Source organism: Pteronotus mesoamericanus, unplaced genomic scaffold (assembly GCF_021234165.1).
Source record: "Pteronotus mesoamericanus isolate MK-2021 breed Mesoamerican mustached bat unplaced genomic scaffold, CSHL_Meso_final contig_181, whole genome shotgun sequence".
Classification (NCBI taxonomy): Eukaryota; Metazoa; Chordata; class Mammalia; order Chiroptera; family Mormoopidae; genus Pteronotus; species Pteronotus mesoamericanus.
In genome coordinates this window covers 2,345,132-2,361,970 of record NW_026555077.1, presented here as the reverse complement: position 1 = coordinate 2,361,970, position 16,839 = coordinate 2,345,132, and the positions used below count along the sequence as shown (strand labels likewise).

The 16,839-nt window shown below is 36.7% G+C and overlaps 1 protein-coding gene across 1 annotated transcript in view; it reads right to left on the bottom strand.

The window, feature by feature from the left end:
• The window catches only part of TNNI3K (TNNI3 interacting kinase), a 294,113-nt gene that overhangs the window by 43,939 nt on the left and 233,335 nt on the right, over nt 1-16,839 (bottom strand). Inside the window, exons 22-23 of the mRNA XM_054566852.1 lie at nt 11,242-11,301; nt 8,131-8,300 (exon numbers count right to left, since the gene is read on the bottom strand). Of these exons, the coding sequence (XP_054422827.1) occupies nt 8,131-8,300; nt 11,242-11,301 (230 nt within the window). The remainder of the gene's footprint in view (nt 1-8,130; nt 8,301-11,241; nt 11,302-16,839) is intronic.

The window sequence follows — 16,839 nt, the reverse complement described above, 5'->3', positions numbered from 1 at the left end:
TATGCATATAATTATCAATGAAATATTAAATATGGGCAAATCTAAATAAACAATAGCTGTATAAAAGAAGTAAATAATGTCTAGAATGTGAAGTTAAAAAATCATGATTAAAGTAGGGACAGAAATACATAATTCAGGAAGGAATGATTTGAGACTAAAATGTTCTAAGATCTCTTGTTTGGGAATAAAACAAATATACTAAATGTTGAATGTGTTAAATATTGTGTTAAAGTTTCCAGGGTACCCACTAAAGAATAAAAAAGTAGAGTGCATATTCAAATAATCGGAAGGAATATAAACAAAAAAAGATAGGATGAGTAAAAGCACTACAGATAATAAAATAATATAGAAACAATGAATTCAAATTATTTCAGCAATCACAGTGAATGTAACAATCAATATCACAAAATGTGTCACAGAGAAGATTATAAAGTCTAAAAGATATTAAAGACCATCCAAATAAGTGCCATAATGCACTATGTCCATGAAAAGGGAGACTCAATATTATAAAGATGTCATATCTTCCAATATTGATCGATAGTTTAAAAATATCTATAATCAGCCCTGGCTGGTGTGGCTCAGAGGATTGCATGCTGGCCTGCAGATCAAAGGGTCACCAGTTCGATTCCCAGTCAGTGAACATGCCTGGGTTGCAGGCCAGGTCCCCAGTTGGGGGTGTGTGAGAGACAACCACATACGGATGCTTCTCTCCCTCCCTTTCTCCCTTCCTTCCCCGCGCTCTAAAGATAAATAAATAAAATCTTAAAAAAATGAAATATCTATAATCAAAATCTTTTATGTGGCAAATGCAAGCTGAGTATGACATTTATATGGAAGAGTAAAAAACGAAGAATGGTCAAGAATAGCTAAGATGAGACCTGCCCTACCAGATATCAGGACTTTTAATAACACTATTGTAATTTAAATTGTGTACTATTGACACAGAGATAAACGAATGTCTCAATGCAACAGAATAGAAAAGCTGAAAACAGAACTATCTAAATGTGGATCCTTGATATATGAAAGAATTACTGTTACAGATCAGCTGGAAAAAGAATGCCTGTTATTTTTAAGAAAGACAAAAATGTTTATGATCATTATTTCATGTTCGTTCATCTTGTTCTTTATATCTGAACTACATCTCCATGACCTACCTCTTCAATGAAACCTTTCTCAACTATCTCAACTCAAAGCTATATCCCCTTGTATAAACACACAGGGAATGAATGTGTCAGTCATTTCTCTTCTCATACATTTCAGGTACCTGCATTCTATACTTTTCTTTATTAAAAAGAAATAGGTGAACATTTAATGTTCTAATGGTGAGAAAGTGGCGAGGAAAGGAGCTTGAATTAGCTGGTGGTTCATTGTTTTTGGACAAAAAGAGATTTGAAACTGACAGAAATGCAGTGGTCAAAAACTATCATAGCCCAAATAATGATTTTCCTAGTTTATTATAAATAAAATTTTTTAATATTTATCACATACAGTTCAATTGTAAATGAGATATTGTCAGCATTTGAATAAAAACAAAAAAGAGAATATTTCTGTCCTTAAATTATTTATGAGCTAATGAAGAAATAAAAAAATAAATAATTATGTTATAAGAGAAAGTAATGTAAGTGCATAAAGTGGCACAAAGAGCTGTGGCCCTTGGTAAGGCCTGGGTGGGGGCGGGGTAGCTACCTCATGGTATAGTGATTAAGCTAATTAAGTTACTACTGAAGGCTGATTAATATTTTGACAAGACTGGGTGGGGGATAAAGTTAAAAATTAGAATACAGGAATAAGTTAACAATAGGTAAAACATAAGGTGCATATTGGAAATACCGGAAATTTTAGTTTGTCTATAGTGTACAGTATCAGGGATTCTGTTTCTATTTTGGGCAGGATAATACTTTATTTTGTAAGATTTCCCAAAACATTGTAGAAGTTTAACACTCTGTCCCCAGGGTCATTAAACATCACTAGCACCTCCCTCATCATTGGATCTACCAAAAAATGCCTCACACAGTTCCCCAAATCTTAGAATGCATTTGAGAAGTGACAGTATCACCCCCTGTATAGCACCAGGGGAACTTAAAGATGTTCAGTGGGAGTTAAAACTTGAAACATGTATAATTGACCATTTTGGATTCCAGACAATGGAGAGTTATTGATGATTTTAAAGTAGGGTGATAACACACTTTAGTTCTATAGAAATAAAACCTGCTGGCAGTAGAGGAGTAAGTGGATTAACACAGGGGGAAGCTGGAAGGCGAGAGAAGTTAGAGACCTTACAAAGGAAGCAGGTCAGTCAAGGTTGCACGTATCTGGGGGTTAATGGTATGTGCATGAGTGTATGTATGTGTGTATAATGTGTGTTGGGGGGAAGAGGGAAGGAAGGTAGAGATAGAGGGAGGGTGGGAGAGTGAGAGGAAAGAGTTGAAGCCATGGATTGTATGAAAACACAAGAAAACTCATGAAGCCCTGGCCAGGTGGTTCAGTTGGTTGGGGTGTTATCCCATATATCAAAAGGGTGTGGGTTTGATTCCCAGTCAGGGAGCATACCTAGGTTGTGGGTTCGAACCCCAGTAGGGGTACGTATGGGAGTCAACCAACTGATGTTTCTCTCACATCTCTCTCCCACAACAAAGAAAGAAAAACATATCCTTGGGTGAGGGTTAAAAAAGCAAAGCAAAACAAAACAAAACAACAACCACAACAAGAAGAAATTCATGAAGAGAGAAGCAATATGGGAAGAATTTAAAGTGATCATGAGCACTGTGCTGAAACTGTTGATTGTGGTGATCTCGCAAAAGAAATAAATCTGAGATGAAGGAGGAATTGAAAGAAAGGAAAACATTTAAGGAGCATGAGGCAAGTTGCAGTACAAAAAAGCACATAGGAGAGGTGGTATTAAAAGAGGGAGTTTCTGACCTTTGATTTTAAGGAGGCAACACTACTGGTTTGACTTGATAAACATCCTGCTCCACAACAGCAAATGGACCAGATCCTCTTATGACTGTCTTTTTTTATTCCTTCTAGGAACATCAGTTTCATCGTGCTATTATCTTACACATTTGCTGCGTTCCAGAAAAACTATGTGTAAATTAAAATTTTATAACTTATATTCAACTTTTATAAGTTAAATTGCATTTTAAGTGCAGTAGGCAAGGTTTCTATTTAAAGAAACCCTTTGATGGGCCCTTTTGTAATGTGAGAAATTAATTCCAATCTCTGTATCTCTGGTTTTCTTCCCCTGGACAGATAACTAGGCCATAGCATTCTATTCTCAGAGCCCAGCCCCACACAAACACTAATTGGTTTTCACATCCGAAAGGTTGTGTATCACTTTGTCATTTCTAAATTTACAGGATGTAATCCATGTACAAGATGGGAGATTTCAGACCCTGTGGGAGGAGCAAGTGCCACATGCTTAGTTTTCCAAATATATCTAGAGACACAAAATATATTAAAAGAGGCAGAACGTAAGGCATGCCTTCTTCAATCTCAGATTACATCAGTTTGTGGTTTCAGCAGGAATTAGTGAATTCCCATTACCTGTGGGGAAAAATATCTGACACAATGTCCCACCTTGACATTTATTTTATGAAAGAAAATAATAATCATCAAAAATGAATATGCAAATAAACAATAACCAAAACCCCTTCAAATCAAGCATTACAAAATGAGAAGCTGTAAACTTCATAACCAAAGTTGGAAAATATAAATGTGCTATCTTAAAGACATTTGTTGAGGGCTCCGAGGCCCAGACTTGGGAACATTCATTAGTCAGAACTCCAGGCCAAATCTTGTATTCATTTTTTAAAAGCATGATGCCAGGCTAAAAATTATACCTTGTGTGATTTTAATGAATAGTGAAGATGCTTCTCAGCTCAGAGGTTACTAGTACGTTGCAAGGGCTTTTGGGAGGGACCACACAGATAATCACAATGTTCTCCTTTGGTCATGGATGATATTTCACCTATGCTCTCATTTCCCTCTATTTCTTCTATCAGTTGCATCTCCTTCCCACAGAGTGACTGGCAGGTTAGCAGTGTAGCATTCTGTTCTAGCATGCATCTCATACTTGGATGTATATTAGAATCACCTGGGAAATTTAAAGGATCGTCGTGTCTGGGTATCACCCCCATGGATTCTTGCTTAATTGGTCTTGGGCATTGGTGCTTGTAAAAGCTCCTCAGAGGAATCTAATGTGTAGCCAACACTGTCTTCCAGGTTGTTAAACTCATGGCCCTGTTGGAGTTAGTCCCTCAGTTCCTGCATCCTGGGGCTCTTTTTATTTTGAGAACCTATTGATCTCTAGTCTCACCTGCTCTGTCTTTCATATATACAAGCTGAAAAGGCTGGCTTGGGAGGAGTAGCCACATCCTTTCTCTGACCAACTTCCAGAAGAAACTGGAGAAACTCTAACAGATACTTGTGTAAGTACTGGCGAGATATATCAAGCTTTTGAAAAGTGCCACCTCCTGTGCCAGAGAAATTCTGAAAGCATAGGAGAGTCCTGGATAAGAATTCCCACTCTGCCTCCACAAACTTAAGGAAGTAGCTCACCATTTCTGAGCCTCAGTTTCCTCATCTATAAAAATTGGAATTCTTATTCCCTGAAGATTATGTAGAAGAAAATTCAAAGTATTTAAAATAGTATGCAGAATGCATAGATGCTCAGTAGTGATAACTACTCAAATGGAACAAATAGAGAAAATAATTAAAGCTTGTTCACTGATTATGCTCCAAATTAATAATAATTATAATTTATGGAGCCATTTTATCCAATTCTTTATGAAACTTACATTTGTTACACATTGACTTTATGTCAATCACACTCTAGACAGTAGGGATACAGTTATGGATTAACAGATATTCTTACCTTGGTGAATCTTACAACCTTAGCTAAATGCTTTACCTATTCTAGACTTACTTTCAGGAGTCTAGAGACCGCTGAGCTTGCTAGAAGGATGGCACAACTAGCAAAATGACCTTCAATGCACCCTCACAGCCAATACTCAAAGGGTACTAGGTTGTTAAGAAAAACATGAATCAAGTAGACACGCACTTTATTAGAGTTTCATAACAGTGGTCAAGAGACAGAAGGATATAAAATATCTGATGAGACTAACAAATGCTGCATCTCAAAAAACCTAATGGGTTTTCCCCACCCCTTTCAGGCAGTTTTATGAGAAGTAGAATACACCTCCCTGGGTTCTTGAAGGCCAGAGAAGCTGTGTTCCCTCCACCCCTAACTCACCTAATTGGGAGTGCCACTGTGCCTCCCATGCTATATTGCTGCCTATGTACTGTAAGTTGTGTGATTTACTTACCTTACAGGAGCTTAAGTCCTTTGCTTTGGTCTGTTGGCATCTTTCAATCAATCACTGACTCCCGTGACAATACTGCCTCTCCCAATAACAATCCTAAGAGCTGGCAGGTAACTTGCCCAAGGTCATTGAGCTGGTAAATGGTAAGGCCAAGACTGAACCTCAGGCCTGTCTGACTCCGCAGCTCATCCTCTTAACCTCTGCCTCAAGCAGACAAATGTCCGGTGGCTGTGCTTTGAAAATATCAAAACCTGACTGTTCAGAGAATTAATTTTAAAACCACAAGCAAAGAATAAGAAGATCAGATGGAACTAGAGGATGATATTGTGACTGAAACTAATCTAATCTTGGCCTGTGAGCTCCTTATGAAATTATGTGAGAGACAGGAATTCAATAAAAGATGGTGTCCAGTTTGCTTGGCTATCAATCAAGTTTGCTGATACTTAATTTTATGACATTCCCAGATTAAAGGCTTCATGATTCAGATTCTTGTCTCTTCAAAGCTGTAGCTACAAATCTTTTGTTAGACCAGGAATATAACAACTATGGCTAAGAAACCAGCAGTAGCAGTTTATAGATGATGTCAGATCCTTGCTAACTCCAGATAATCTTTCTCCGTCTTAGAGATAAATGTTTTACTCTGATGATGGCTATGTGAGTGCACATGGGTAACCGCTCATGTGTAAATACTCTGGAGTTCATGTGGAAGGACAGAGATTTTTAAGCCAGTCTTTTCTGATTTTTCACGGGTTGTAATGCATGCTTTCTAGGGTATCCATTGGGCTCACAGTGATTGCCTTTTCTGCTCCCCATCCAGAGCAGAAGTGCCTGACTGCCAAATTGATAGTAGTGAAATATGTCCCTACCTCCACTTCACCATAATTTGCTTAGATCAAATAGAGGTGGCTATTTGATTAAAAAAACAAAATCCAATCATATTCTCTCTTGTGGCAGATTGCGTTTATTCCTAATTTATTATGCTTTTTGTATCTAGGCCTTTTGCCATGTGACTTTGCAGTTCTTCCCACTGGAGGTTCAGTATATTTTCTCTCCTGTTGATGTTGGACTCAGCTATGTGACTTGACAATGGAATGTCATAGGTGGCAAATTGAACAAAGGCTTTAAATGTGCATGTGAAGTTGGGCTTGTCCTCTTGAGATTCTTGTGTTTGCCCAAGAACATGCCTCAGGTATGTGTTTTAGTCAAAAGAGGAGGAGAAGAACATGGCGCAGACCTGTATACAATCTCTAGCTCAAAGTCAAGCCCACCTAAAATCAGCCCATAGACACAGAAACAAGAAATAAATGCTTATGGTCATATATCCTTGAATTTTGGCATGGGTTTTATAGAGAAGTATTATGGCAATATATGACTGATATATCTCTTCTTGAAACTGTACAATTAAACTGAGAGACAAAGAGCTGTCTCTTGGGAACTGGGGCATGTAAATGGCAGAGCTCACTGCAAAAGAATGCTGAACTCTATTTTCTCTTTTTCTGACTTGCCCATTTGTTTAAATTTTTTTTAGCATTTTTTCCATTTAAGTGAAGTTCACATAACAAAATTAATCTTTTAAAGTGAACAATTCTGTGGCATTTAGTACATTCACAATGTTTTGCAACCACCACCTCTATTTAATTTCAAAATATTGTTATTGCCCCAAAATAAAACCCTATACTTTTTAAGCAGTTACTCTCAATTTCTCCCTTCCCCTTCGCCCTTTGCAACCACCGATCTAATTTGTTTTTATGGATTTACCTATTACTATGGACTGAGTTGTGTCCTTTTCCCACCAAATTCATATGTCGAATCTTAACCCCTTCATCACTCTATTGGCCATAGTACCTTTAAGGAAGTGACTAAGATTAAATGAAATCAGCAGAGTAAAGCCCTGATCTGATAGAACTAGTGACCTTATAAAAAGATGAAAAGATGCCAGTGTTCTTTCTACCATGTGATGGCACAGTGAGAAGGTGACCAACTGTAAGTCCCATCAGAGCCTGGCCATGCTGTCACCCTGATGTTGCCACACTTCACTGTGAAGAGATACATTTCTATTCTTTAAACGATCCAGTATCTGGTATTTTGTTATATCAGCCCAAACTGACTAAAATGCCTATTTTGGATATTCATATAAATATGGCCATACAATATGTGACACCTTTTATTTAGTATGTTATCAAGTTTCATCCATGTTAGAACATGTATCAGCACATCATTCCTTTATGCAGCTGAATAATATTCTATTGCATGGATACCACATTTTGTTTATTTATTCATCTGGTGATGGATATTTGGTTTGCATACATCATTTTGGCTATTGTGGCTAGTGCTGCTATACATATTTGAATACAAGTATTTGTTTAAGTACCTGTTTCCAATTTGGGGAGGTATATACCTAGGAATGGAATTACCAGGTCATATAGTAATTCTAGAATGCTGGCCTTTTGGTGCTCAGATCTGCAAAACGGTTTCTTAGTGCCTACACACAAGAAATTCTCCCTTGAATTCCATAAGATAACCCCAGGATACTTTCAATAGTTTTCCTTTGTGGCTATAGCTAGACAATTCTTGTTTAAGCTCAAGTTAATTTATGTTGCTTGAAACTTAGAGAACCTAAACTAACAGATAATAAAATTTCTAATTTTGGTCATGATATTATTTTTAAAATGGGCTCAAAAACTCCTCTTTTCAAAGTTTGCCACAAGGCTGGTAAATCCCCCATTGATGATAATCAGATTGGGTAACTGTCTTGGTGAGATTCTAGAATCTGACTTGCCCATGAGACTGTTGCTCAGATTACCCTTACCTTTGGGACCAAGCAGCATAAGACCTTGCATTTAGAGCATATTCCAATTCAAAACGACTCCGTAAAGCCGCCACATGGCTCCGGCCAGGTCCTCCTCTGCTCACCAGGCAATCGGAGGAAGAGGAAGGTGAGAGAGACCCGCTGCTATTACTTGATGCAGGAGACATCAGCTAAGTAAAAGAGGGGCAGTTCAATCATTCAATAGATTCAACAGGCTTAAAGGCATAGAATAGAATATGGCTTTATTTTAATGTTCTATTCTAGGATTTCTCATATTTTAACTTCCTCTCAGCTTGCTTCTGGCTTTTTCTTTTGGTCTCTAATGGCAACATCTGGCTAACTTAATTTACTTTTTTGACCTAGTTCTATGTTGAGAGCTGGTCCATTAAATTCATGTTCACTTTTCAGAAAACACATTCATGAAATAAATATTTAGAAGGTTTTTATTTGATGGTTAAAAAAATTTCTAAATTTTTCACTATGAGGCTGATTAACTGCAGAGTTCCTTTAACTTGTAGCTTAAAAATATTCCCTTTACTTTAAAAGGATTTACACACTTTTCCAAGAATGCATTCATACTATAAAATGAAAAATACTTTAATGTCTGGCAAGCATTAGGACTAAATAGAGTTGTTGTGAAAGACTTTTAAAAAATAGTTACAAATAGTTCATTATAACTAGAAAATAGTAAAGTATGAGGGGAAAAAATGAGAAAGATAAGAGTAAAAAATAGAAGAGTAGTTTTCTTGAATTTTTGACAACCTTGCTGTTTATACATTCTACCTAAACTGGCTGAGAACATTAGTGCTTTTGACATTATAATTTCATAAGACATGTAGACAGTAGACTTTGGTTTAAAAAAATAATTTATGTAAATTCTAGGCTCTCCATAGGAGCCAAGACATTTCTAAGTAAAGCTCTGAGAATTATGTGATGTCAGTTTTGAAATGAACCTCTAGACTCTTCAATGATTGAATTCTGTGCATCATTTTTAAGTCAGCTAGGGCAGTGATGGGGAACTCACTGCCTCCAGATCCGTTTATTTATCTTAGGGCAGCTCCAACCATTACAAAGCTCTTTCTCAAAATAAACCAAATCTATTATTGCACTTGATTTCCATCTGTTGGCCCATCAAAAACATGGCCAATCCCTTTGCCATATGATAGTTCTTCAGATATTTAAACACAGCTGTTGGACTCAGCCTAATTTTCCCTTCTCTGGGACCAGCATCCCTGCTTTCTTTAATTGGTTCTCAAATATGTGCTTTTCAATCCAGTCAACATTTTGATCTTCCTTTTCTAAGATTTGTGTCCCAGTTTTAATTATCCCTTTAAAAGCATATAACGGGGCACTATTTTTTTTTGGTTATCTCAGAACAATGAAAAATGATCATACCCTTTATTCTGTAGCAAGGCAGCTACTTCATAGTCTAACTCACAAAGAGCTCATTCTCTAGTTACACTCATGATCCCCCTAAACAATATACTCACCATGTGATACTTCTACTATTGTTTTTTTATGTGTGATTTTATATTTATTCTCATTAAATCTGTTCTTTTTGTTTTATCTCCCAAGATATTGTGGACTCTTGCATTCAACTATTTATTGTCTCTTTCAACTTTCTTATATCTGTACATGTGATGAGCTGTGCCGTCTTGACTTTGGTCTAAACCACAGACTAAAAAGTTTAGGAGTAGAGAGGATGGAGCCTTATGAAACTCCACAAGTCAAGGGCTTTAAAGCTGATCCTGGTCCATTAATTAGTGTAACCCAGTCCAGCAAATTCTCCTTGCATATTGTCCATTGTTATTCATCTTTTCCACTAGAGGAGATTGTGCTAAGAGACTTGGTCAATATAACAAGAAAAGCTAGTTTAGCAGATCTTACCATTGCCCCCGTTTCTGGAAGCTACTCTATGATCTAACTGGATACATCCTCAGGTTTGGAGCAACCTTATGCTGTCAAACATTAAGGTTCAAACTAGGCAGTACTTGGAACTCAAGCTTTAAAGGCATCTCTCGACATCCAAGGCCTCTAGCAAATGGTCTTGTTGGTGGGACACCTGAAGCCCCACCGAATATACTACTCCCCATGTTGTATGTTCTAGGACTGAGGAGAAGGGAAGGGAAGACTAAAGTTTCCTTCTCACGAAAGCCTTCTTTTTTAGAAGTAAATAGTAATGGGACACAGTCATCACTGCCGATCACTGCAGGCTGCAATTGCAGACCTGAAACCCTTTCCCAATAGACTAGGTTCTAGTGACTTAGTTGAGGGTTTCTTTTTTTTTTAAGAGAACTGTATTTGACTAGTTCCACTTTAAGATTTAGTTGTACAATGTCAGGTTGATGTTGTTTCCCCCCATTTTATCCCCCTTCCCTTCATATGCATGTGTATATGTCAGCTTCTATGTGTGATGTTCATGCCCTTCTCCTACAGCACTCATTTGCATTTGGGAATATATTGTTATTTTTGAATTATTGCCCGTGTTTTAGCTTCCTTGCCTATTTTCAAATGCTATCTCCTTACCAGGTGTATAGGAAATTGAGGCAATTATAGAGAAAATTAAAGCAAACAGCTCCTTGATATTAAGGGAAGAAAATTCCATTAACCTGATTACCAACATATATCACTTTGTGCAACATACGTGTGGTATAAAAGCCATCCTCCCAATTAATTTATGCACAAATTATACTGATAATTTTTCCTTTTCTCATTGAGCATAAACGAACAATGACTTAATATTTTAGTTTACATTTCACTGTACATAGGGACATGCATATATAAAAATTAATTTAAATAATTACCTTCTAACATATTTGTTATATTTTCAAATTTACGTAGGTCAGTTTTTTAAGCTGGGCATGCCTGTGTCCATTTGGCTGCTTGATGATTGTTGAGAGGGTCCCTGTTTCACTCTGGATTTGCCTTGATGCCCACAGACGCAGCCAACACTGCTCCACCCTGGGAGCTTAATTAACAGGGTAAAATGTGGGTGGAATTATGGACCACACTCATGTATTTTCCATAAGTACCATCTAACCTACATTCCTCAACATCCTTGGGCAGTCAAGGCTTTTTCAATGAACACATTCCAGGAGAGAAATTTCTTACCTCAATGTTGCAGAGACACTCTTCTAACTTGGTAACAACTTCAGAAAATTCTGGTCTTCCCTGTAAAGAAAGAAACGGCTTGTTTCCCAAAAGAATAAAAGAGAGGCAATTCTCCTAGGATTTTAAAATTGGGTATTTGCATTTGTAAAGAATGAGATTAACAATATGTATATTTTTATTTAAAATATGTTTGTATTGAAGTGTTAATTGAATGTTCATTTGCTGTTCATGGAGGAATGTTGTCTCCCTCTGATAAGAGTTTTAAGTCAGAATTTGCAACTGCATTCAGATAATAAAATAGTGAAAAATCTTTAATTAGCTTTGCATGTTTTTAAAAGACAGGTTTTCCTCTTCAAAATGAAAGAAAAAAGTAAATCCTAAACACTATTAACTATCTCCATACTGTACAATGTGTTTTTAGGAAAAGAACTGCTAAAGCTAATTTTGTAATTAGCTTCACTTTTGAAAAATACCATCTCAGATTCAAAGCTAGAATCAATAGACCTCATGACCATGTACTATATCATAGGGTTAAGATAAGCATTTTATCTTCAACATGTGCCATTAAAGACCTTGTCTATTATAAACCCCCTTGTCTGAAGAGTTTGGTTAAACAAACATTTATCATCATCTGATTATATTTCATGCTTTGTTCTAGTTTCTAGGAATATAAAAATAATTATGGATCTATGAAAAAAATTCTTGGAATTTTGGAAAATGTTGGTCTCTTTTCAAGAAATTAGATACCTCCTTTGTCAGATCCTAAAGACTACATACCCTATTGGTTCTTTTTTAATGAAACTTTCACTGCCAGGAGGTAGCTAGCCCAATTTAACATTCAGGTGCAATAACTAACTAATTTAGATTTTTAGTAGAACAATTTCTCCCTTAATATCTAACCCTCCCCTGAGGACACTGCTTCTCCCACAGTCCTCCCAAACGGAAGCTGTTTTCTGTCGCACAGTCCTTGTACCTCCAGGTTGGTGGGAGCCACGATAGTGCAAATGGGGGTCTATGTCTTCCTTACTTTCAAATGGTTTCACCTCTAAAAACCACCAGCTGATTAAGCTACTCTGATGAGTCACTCTCCCTCATTCTTTGAAGTTTTGGTGCCACTGCTCACTGTCACGCTCTCCACCATTACTCTTGGTGTTTTAATTATCCATGTAGACGATCATTACAATGCTCTGACTTCCGAATTCCTTTGTCCCTTCTTTTGCAAATGATCTGATCCTCCACCTTTCCTTACTCACTTAGCCCCACGGTCACTCCCTAGATCTTGCTACTAACAATGCTCTCAGCAGTCCTTGTGCTCTGTCCTTCCAGTTTCCCTCAGATCATGCTTGGGACTCTATATTCTTTCTTTCTAACTCACTTTTTCTGGAACCCTGATACCAACAATTTTTGACTGCATGAACCATTATCAGTTAAAACAACAACAACATCTTTTTGTGAGCATTTTCAAATATACCCAGAAGTAGAAATGAGTAATAGTACAATAACCCCCCTTGTATATGTTACTCAGTCTTCAAAACCACATTTCTGTTAATATTGTTTGTTCTATCTATCTATCTATCTATCTATCTATCTATGATCTCTTATCTATCTGTTGTCTTACCAATGTCCCTTGTTGTTTTGTTCATCCTGCCACCTTTTCACTGTCATTCATTCACTCACCTCATTTTCTCCTTTACACAGTTTAGATGTCATTGACAATCACAATCAGTCTCTTCCACATGGCCTCAACTTTTTGCCCTATCATGCATTTGTACACTATTGAAAAATCCCAACGTTGATTAAATACAGCCTGACTGGTCTTACTACAAAATCACCACTCTCTAATGCTGCGTGGACCCTCAATACCACCTAGAGAGCCTATTCCATTATTTCTAGCTCGCTCCCCTTCTCACACTTCAGATGGCTATTTTGTACCTTCCTTTCTCTCTCAAACCTCTAGGTCCCACTACTACATCAACCACCCATCTATATCTGAACCCACATAATCTGACCTTACTTCCATTTCTACATATGATCTTTGTCTGATTCTATCCAATCCCTTCACTGTGTACTAATATCTGCTAATCTACAAAAAGACATTGCTCTAACAATAACTCTCCTTTCTATTTCTTGCATCATTGATGTTCCCTTTTCTATTATTTAATCCCATCAACATACAGACGTGCGATAAATTTTCTCATACCATAAATGTTAAAAACAAATCAACATCAATAAAATAAAACTCTTGACCACTTCTTCCTTAAGCTATTACTCCATTTTTCTGTTTATCAAAATTGTTCTAAAGTCTTATTTAAATATGCAGATTCCTATTCTCCTCCTATTTGTCCTCTACTCTAGTCATGCTTTCTTCTCTAACTGCTGAAACGGCTGAAACAGACCTACCTCTTCACTGCTGAATTCAGTGGTTAAGTCTCAATGCTCATTTTATTTGACACAGTATTAAATACAAATAATCATTCCTTGGTTACTTTGAAACGCCTTCAGTTGGGTTTGAGATCATTCCTTTCTCATTGTGCTTCTCCTCTCTCACTTGCTATTTCACAGTCTCCTTTTTCAGTTTCACTTCTCTTTATCATTAAATTTTGGATGTGTCAAGACTCATTTGGGGGGTCTTTTTTTCTCTTTTCAGAGTTATTTTGTTGAGGATTTAATTCAGTCTCATGGTTTAGAAAAACAAACACATCTTAAATGTTTATATGCAGCCCAGTATTCAACCTTGAAATCTAAACTCACATATGCAATTTCTTGTATTTATGGTCTTCCCCACTCCTGCAAATGGCAACTCCATCCTTTCACTTGCAGTGGCCCAGAACCATAGCATAATCTCCAAATTCCCCTGTTATATGCTTGCTTCTAATCCACCAGCAAATCATATTCACTGTGCCTTCAAAATGAATGCAAAATCTGAATGGACAAATAGCATATATACTGAATCAATCCTCCCCCCACCCCCCAAGAAATGTAAAACCTGGACAAAATGTAAAAGATAGCTACCTGAAGGCAGTAGAGTGAACAAACTCAAGCAGATTTTGGAGGAAAGTCAGTTGGAAGAAAGGAAGGGCATGGGATAAGTTTCTCATTTATTATTATTATTATTATTACTACAACATTTATCCTGAGAGCTAGCCCCATCTGCATCTTAGGGAGAAATTAAAATTCTCATAAAAGACCTATAGGTTTGTTTTCTTGAAGAACCAGAGGACAGATTTCAGGGCAACTGGAGTGTACTAGCTATGGTTTTATAACAAATTATCACAAATGTAATGGTTTAAAACAACACCCATTTATTATCTCACAGTACAGATTAACTGAGCCTTTTGTTCAGGATCTCATCAAACTAACATTAAGGTGTCATCCAGCATTGTGATTCTCTTCTGAGGCTCAGGGGCCTCTTTTAAGCCCACTGGTTATTAGAATTCATTTCTCTGTGGTTTTATGACTCAGGTCCCTGTTCTCTTACTAATTATTGTTCCAGGGTGACTCTCAAGTTTCTAGAAGATACTCACAGTTCCTTGCCACATGGCCCTTATAAACAGTTCATTAACAGGGACATTTGCTTCTTCCTGACCAGCTAGGGCATGTTTTTCTATCTTCTTCCTCTGTGATCAAATGGAGAAAAATTCTCTGCTTTTATAGGGTTAATCTGGTAGGCCAGGTCTATCCAGGATAATCTTCCTTTTGTCTGTATGAGAAAACATGATGATGAGAGTAATATCTCATCATCATGTTCACAAGTTCTGCCCAAATTCATGGTAGGATTATCGTTGGATACTCACCAGAGGACCTCTCCATCTTGGGTCTATCTAAAAATGAGAGGAGATCCTGGAAGAAGAGCATCTGAGAGAGGGAGTTCCAGTATCTGCCTATAAACTCTGCCAAATCTCTGGCTGACCTCTGAACTACATGGTGCAGACTGTAAGCAGTGCAAAGAGGTTAGTAAAGATTAAATAAAGTTATTAAAAAATAAAAGAATTGAAAGAAAAAGAACTGAAAGGAAAAGAAATCAACAGAGACAAGAGGGAAGGAGGGAGGGAGGGCAGGGAAAAGGAAGGGAAGGGGAAAGTCAAGGAACACAGGGCAAGGACTCATGGACAAAACCAAAGGGGAAGAGCTGAGGGAGGGAAGGAGGGAGGGGGCATGGGAAAGTGGTCGGGGGGAGGCAGAGACAAATGTATTTGAAAAAGTAAATTAAAATAAAATTAAAAAAATAAAGGAAAAAATAAAAATAAAAAAATAAATAAAAAAAGAAAAAGAAAAAAATAAAAGAAATGAACTGAGATTAGATCTTTTGTCCAATGAGAGGTATTTTTCTTAGTAGTTTCTTAGACTGGAATTATCTTATTTTTATTCTTTGTCTGTAGAAATCCTCTGCCCTCTCCAGGCCCAATTCATAAGACATGTCCTTCTTCAAATATTCAAGTAATGCCACAAAATAACTTTCACCTTTATATAGATTTACTTTCTTTTCCCTTATGTTATAGCTAAGTATTTACATGCTTATATCACTAGCTAGAAAGTGCTTTGAGGGTAAGGCATGGTTTAGTTACTCCTGCATACCTAGCATGTTCCATTGTACAGGATGGCTTTGTTGAGCTCAAATTTACCATCTTAAATTGCATCATGATAATAAGAAATTATTCCGCATCTGACTACCCCTTGTCTAACCCACTGGCATCTCTTGCTTGTGTTATTGTAATTGACTACCTTGCTGCTTCTGTTTGTTGCCTATTAAAAGTATGTTCCCAACCCACAACTAACATCACACTCAATGGTGAAAAGCAGAAAGCTTTTACTCTAAGATCAGGAAAAGACAAGGATACCCATTCTTTACACTTTTAATCAACATAGTATTGGAAGCTCTAGACAGAGCAATTAGACAAGAAAAAAATAAAATAAAATGCAGCCAAATTGGAAAGGAAGAAGTAAAACTATCACTCTTTGTGGATGACATGATATTATATGTAAAAACCATAAAGATTCTACCCCAAAACTATGAGAACTAGTAAAGAAATTTAGTAAAGTTTCAGGATACAAAACCAATATGCAAAGATATGTTGTGTTTCTATGCACTAATAATAAGCTATCATAAAGAGAAATTGATAAAACAAGCCTATTTATAATTTCATTGGAAAGAATAAATTTAAACAAGCTGTAAGACATGTACACTCAAAACTATAGGACACTGATAATAGAAATCAAAGACAACAAAAGTAATTGAAAAGATTTTCCATGTTCATGGATTTGAAGAATTAATAGTTTAAAAATGTTCATACTACCCAAAGCAATCTACAGGTTCAATGCATTCTCTACCAAAATTACAATGGTATTTTCATAGGAATAGAACAAATAATCCTAAAGCATGTATACCAGGGGGAGCGGAATCCCTCAAAACAGTATTTATTTATAAAAAATTGTGTATTTATTTTTACATATTTAAACGTCAGTCACCTTCAAAGTACTCCCCATTTGATGCAATACACCTATTGAGATGTTTTTTTCCACTGCTCAAAAAGTTTTTGAGCTCGTTGATTTTGATGCCTTTCAGTGCTTCTGCCATTTTTGTTTTACCTTTTCCACATT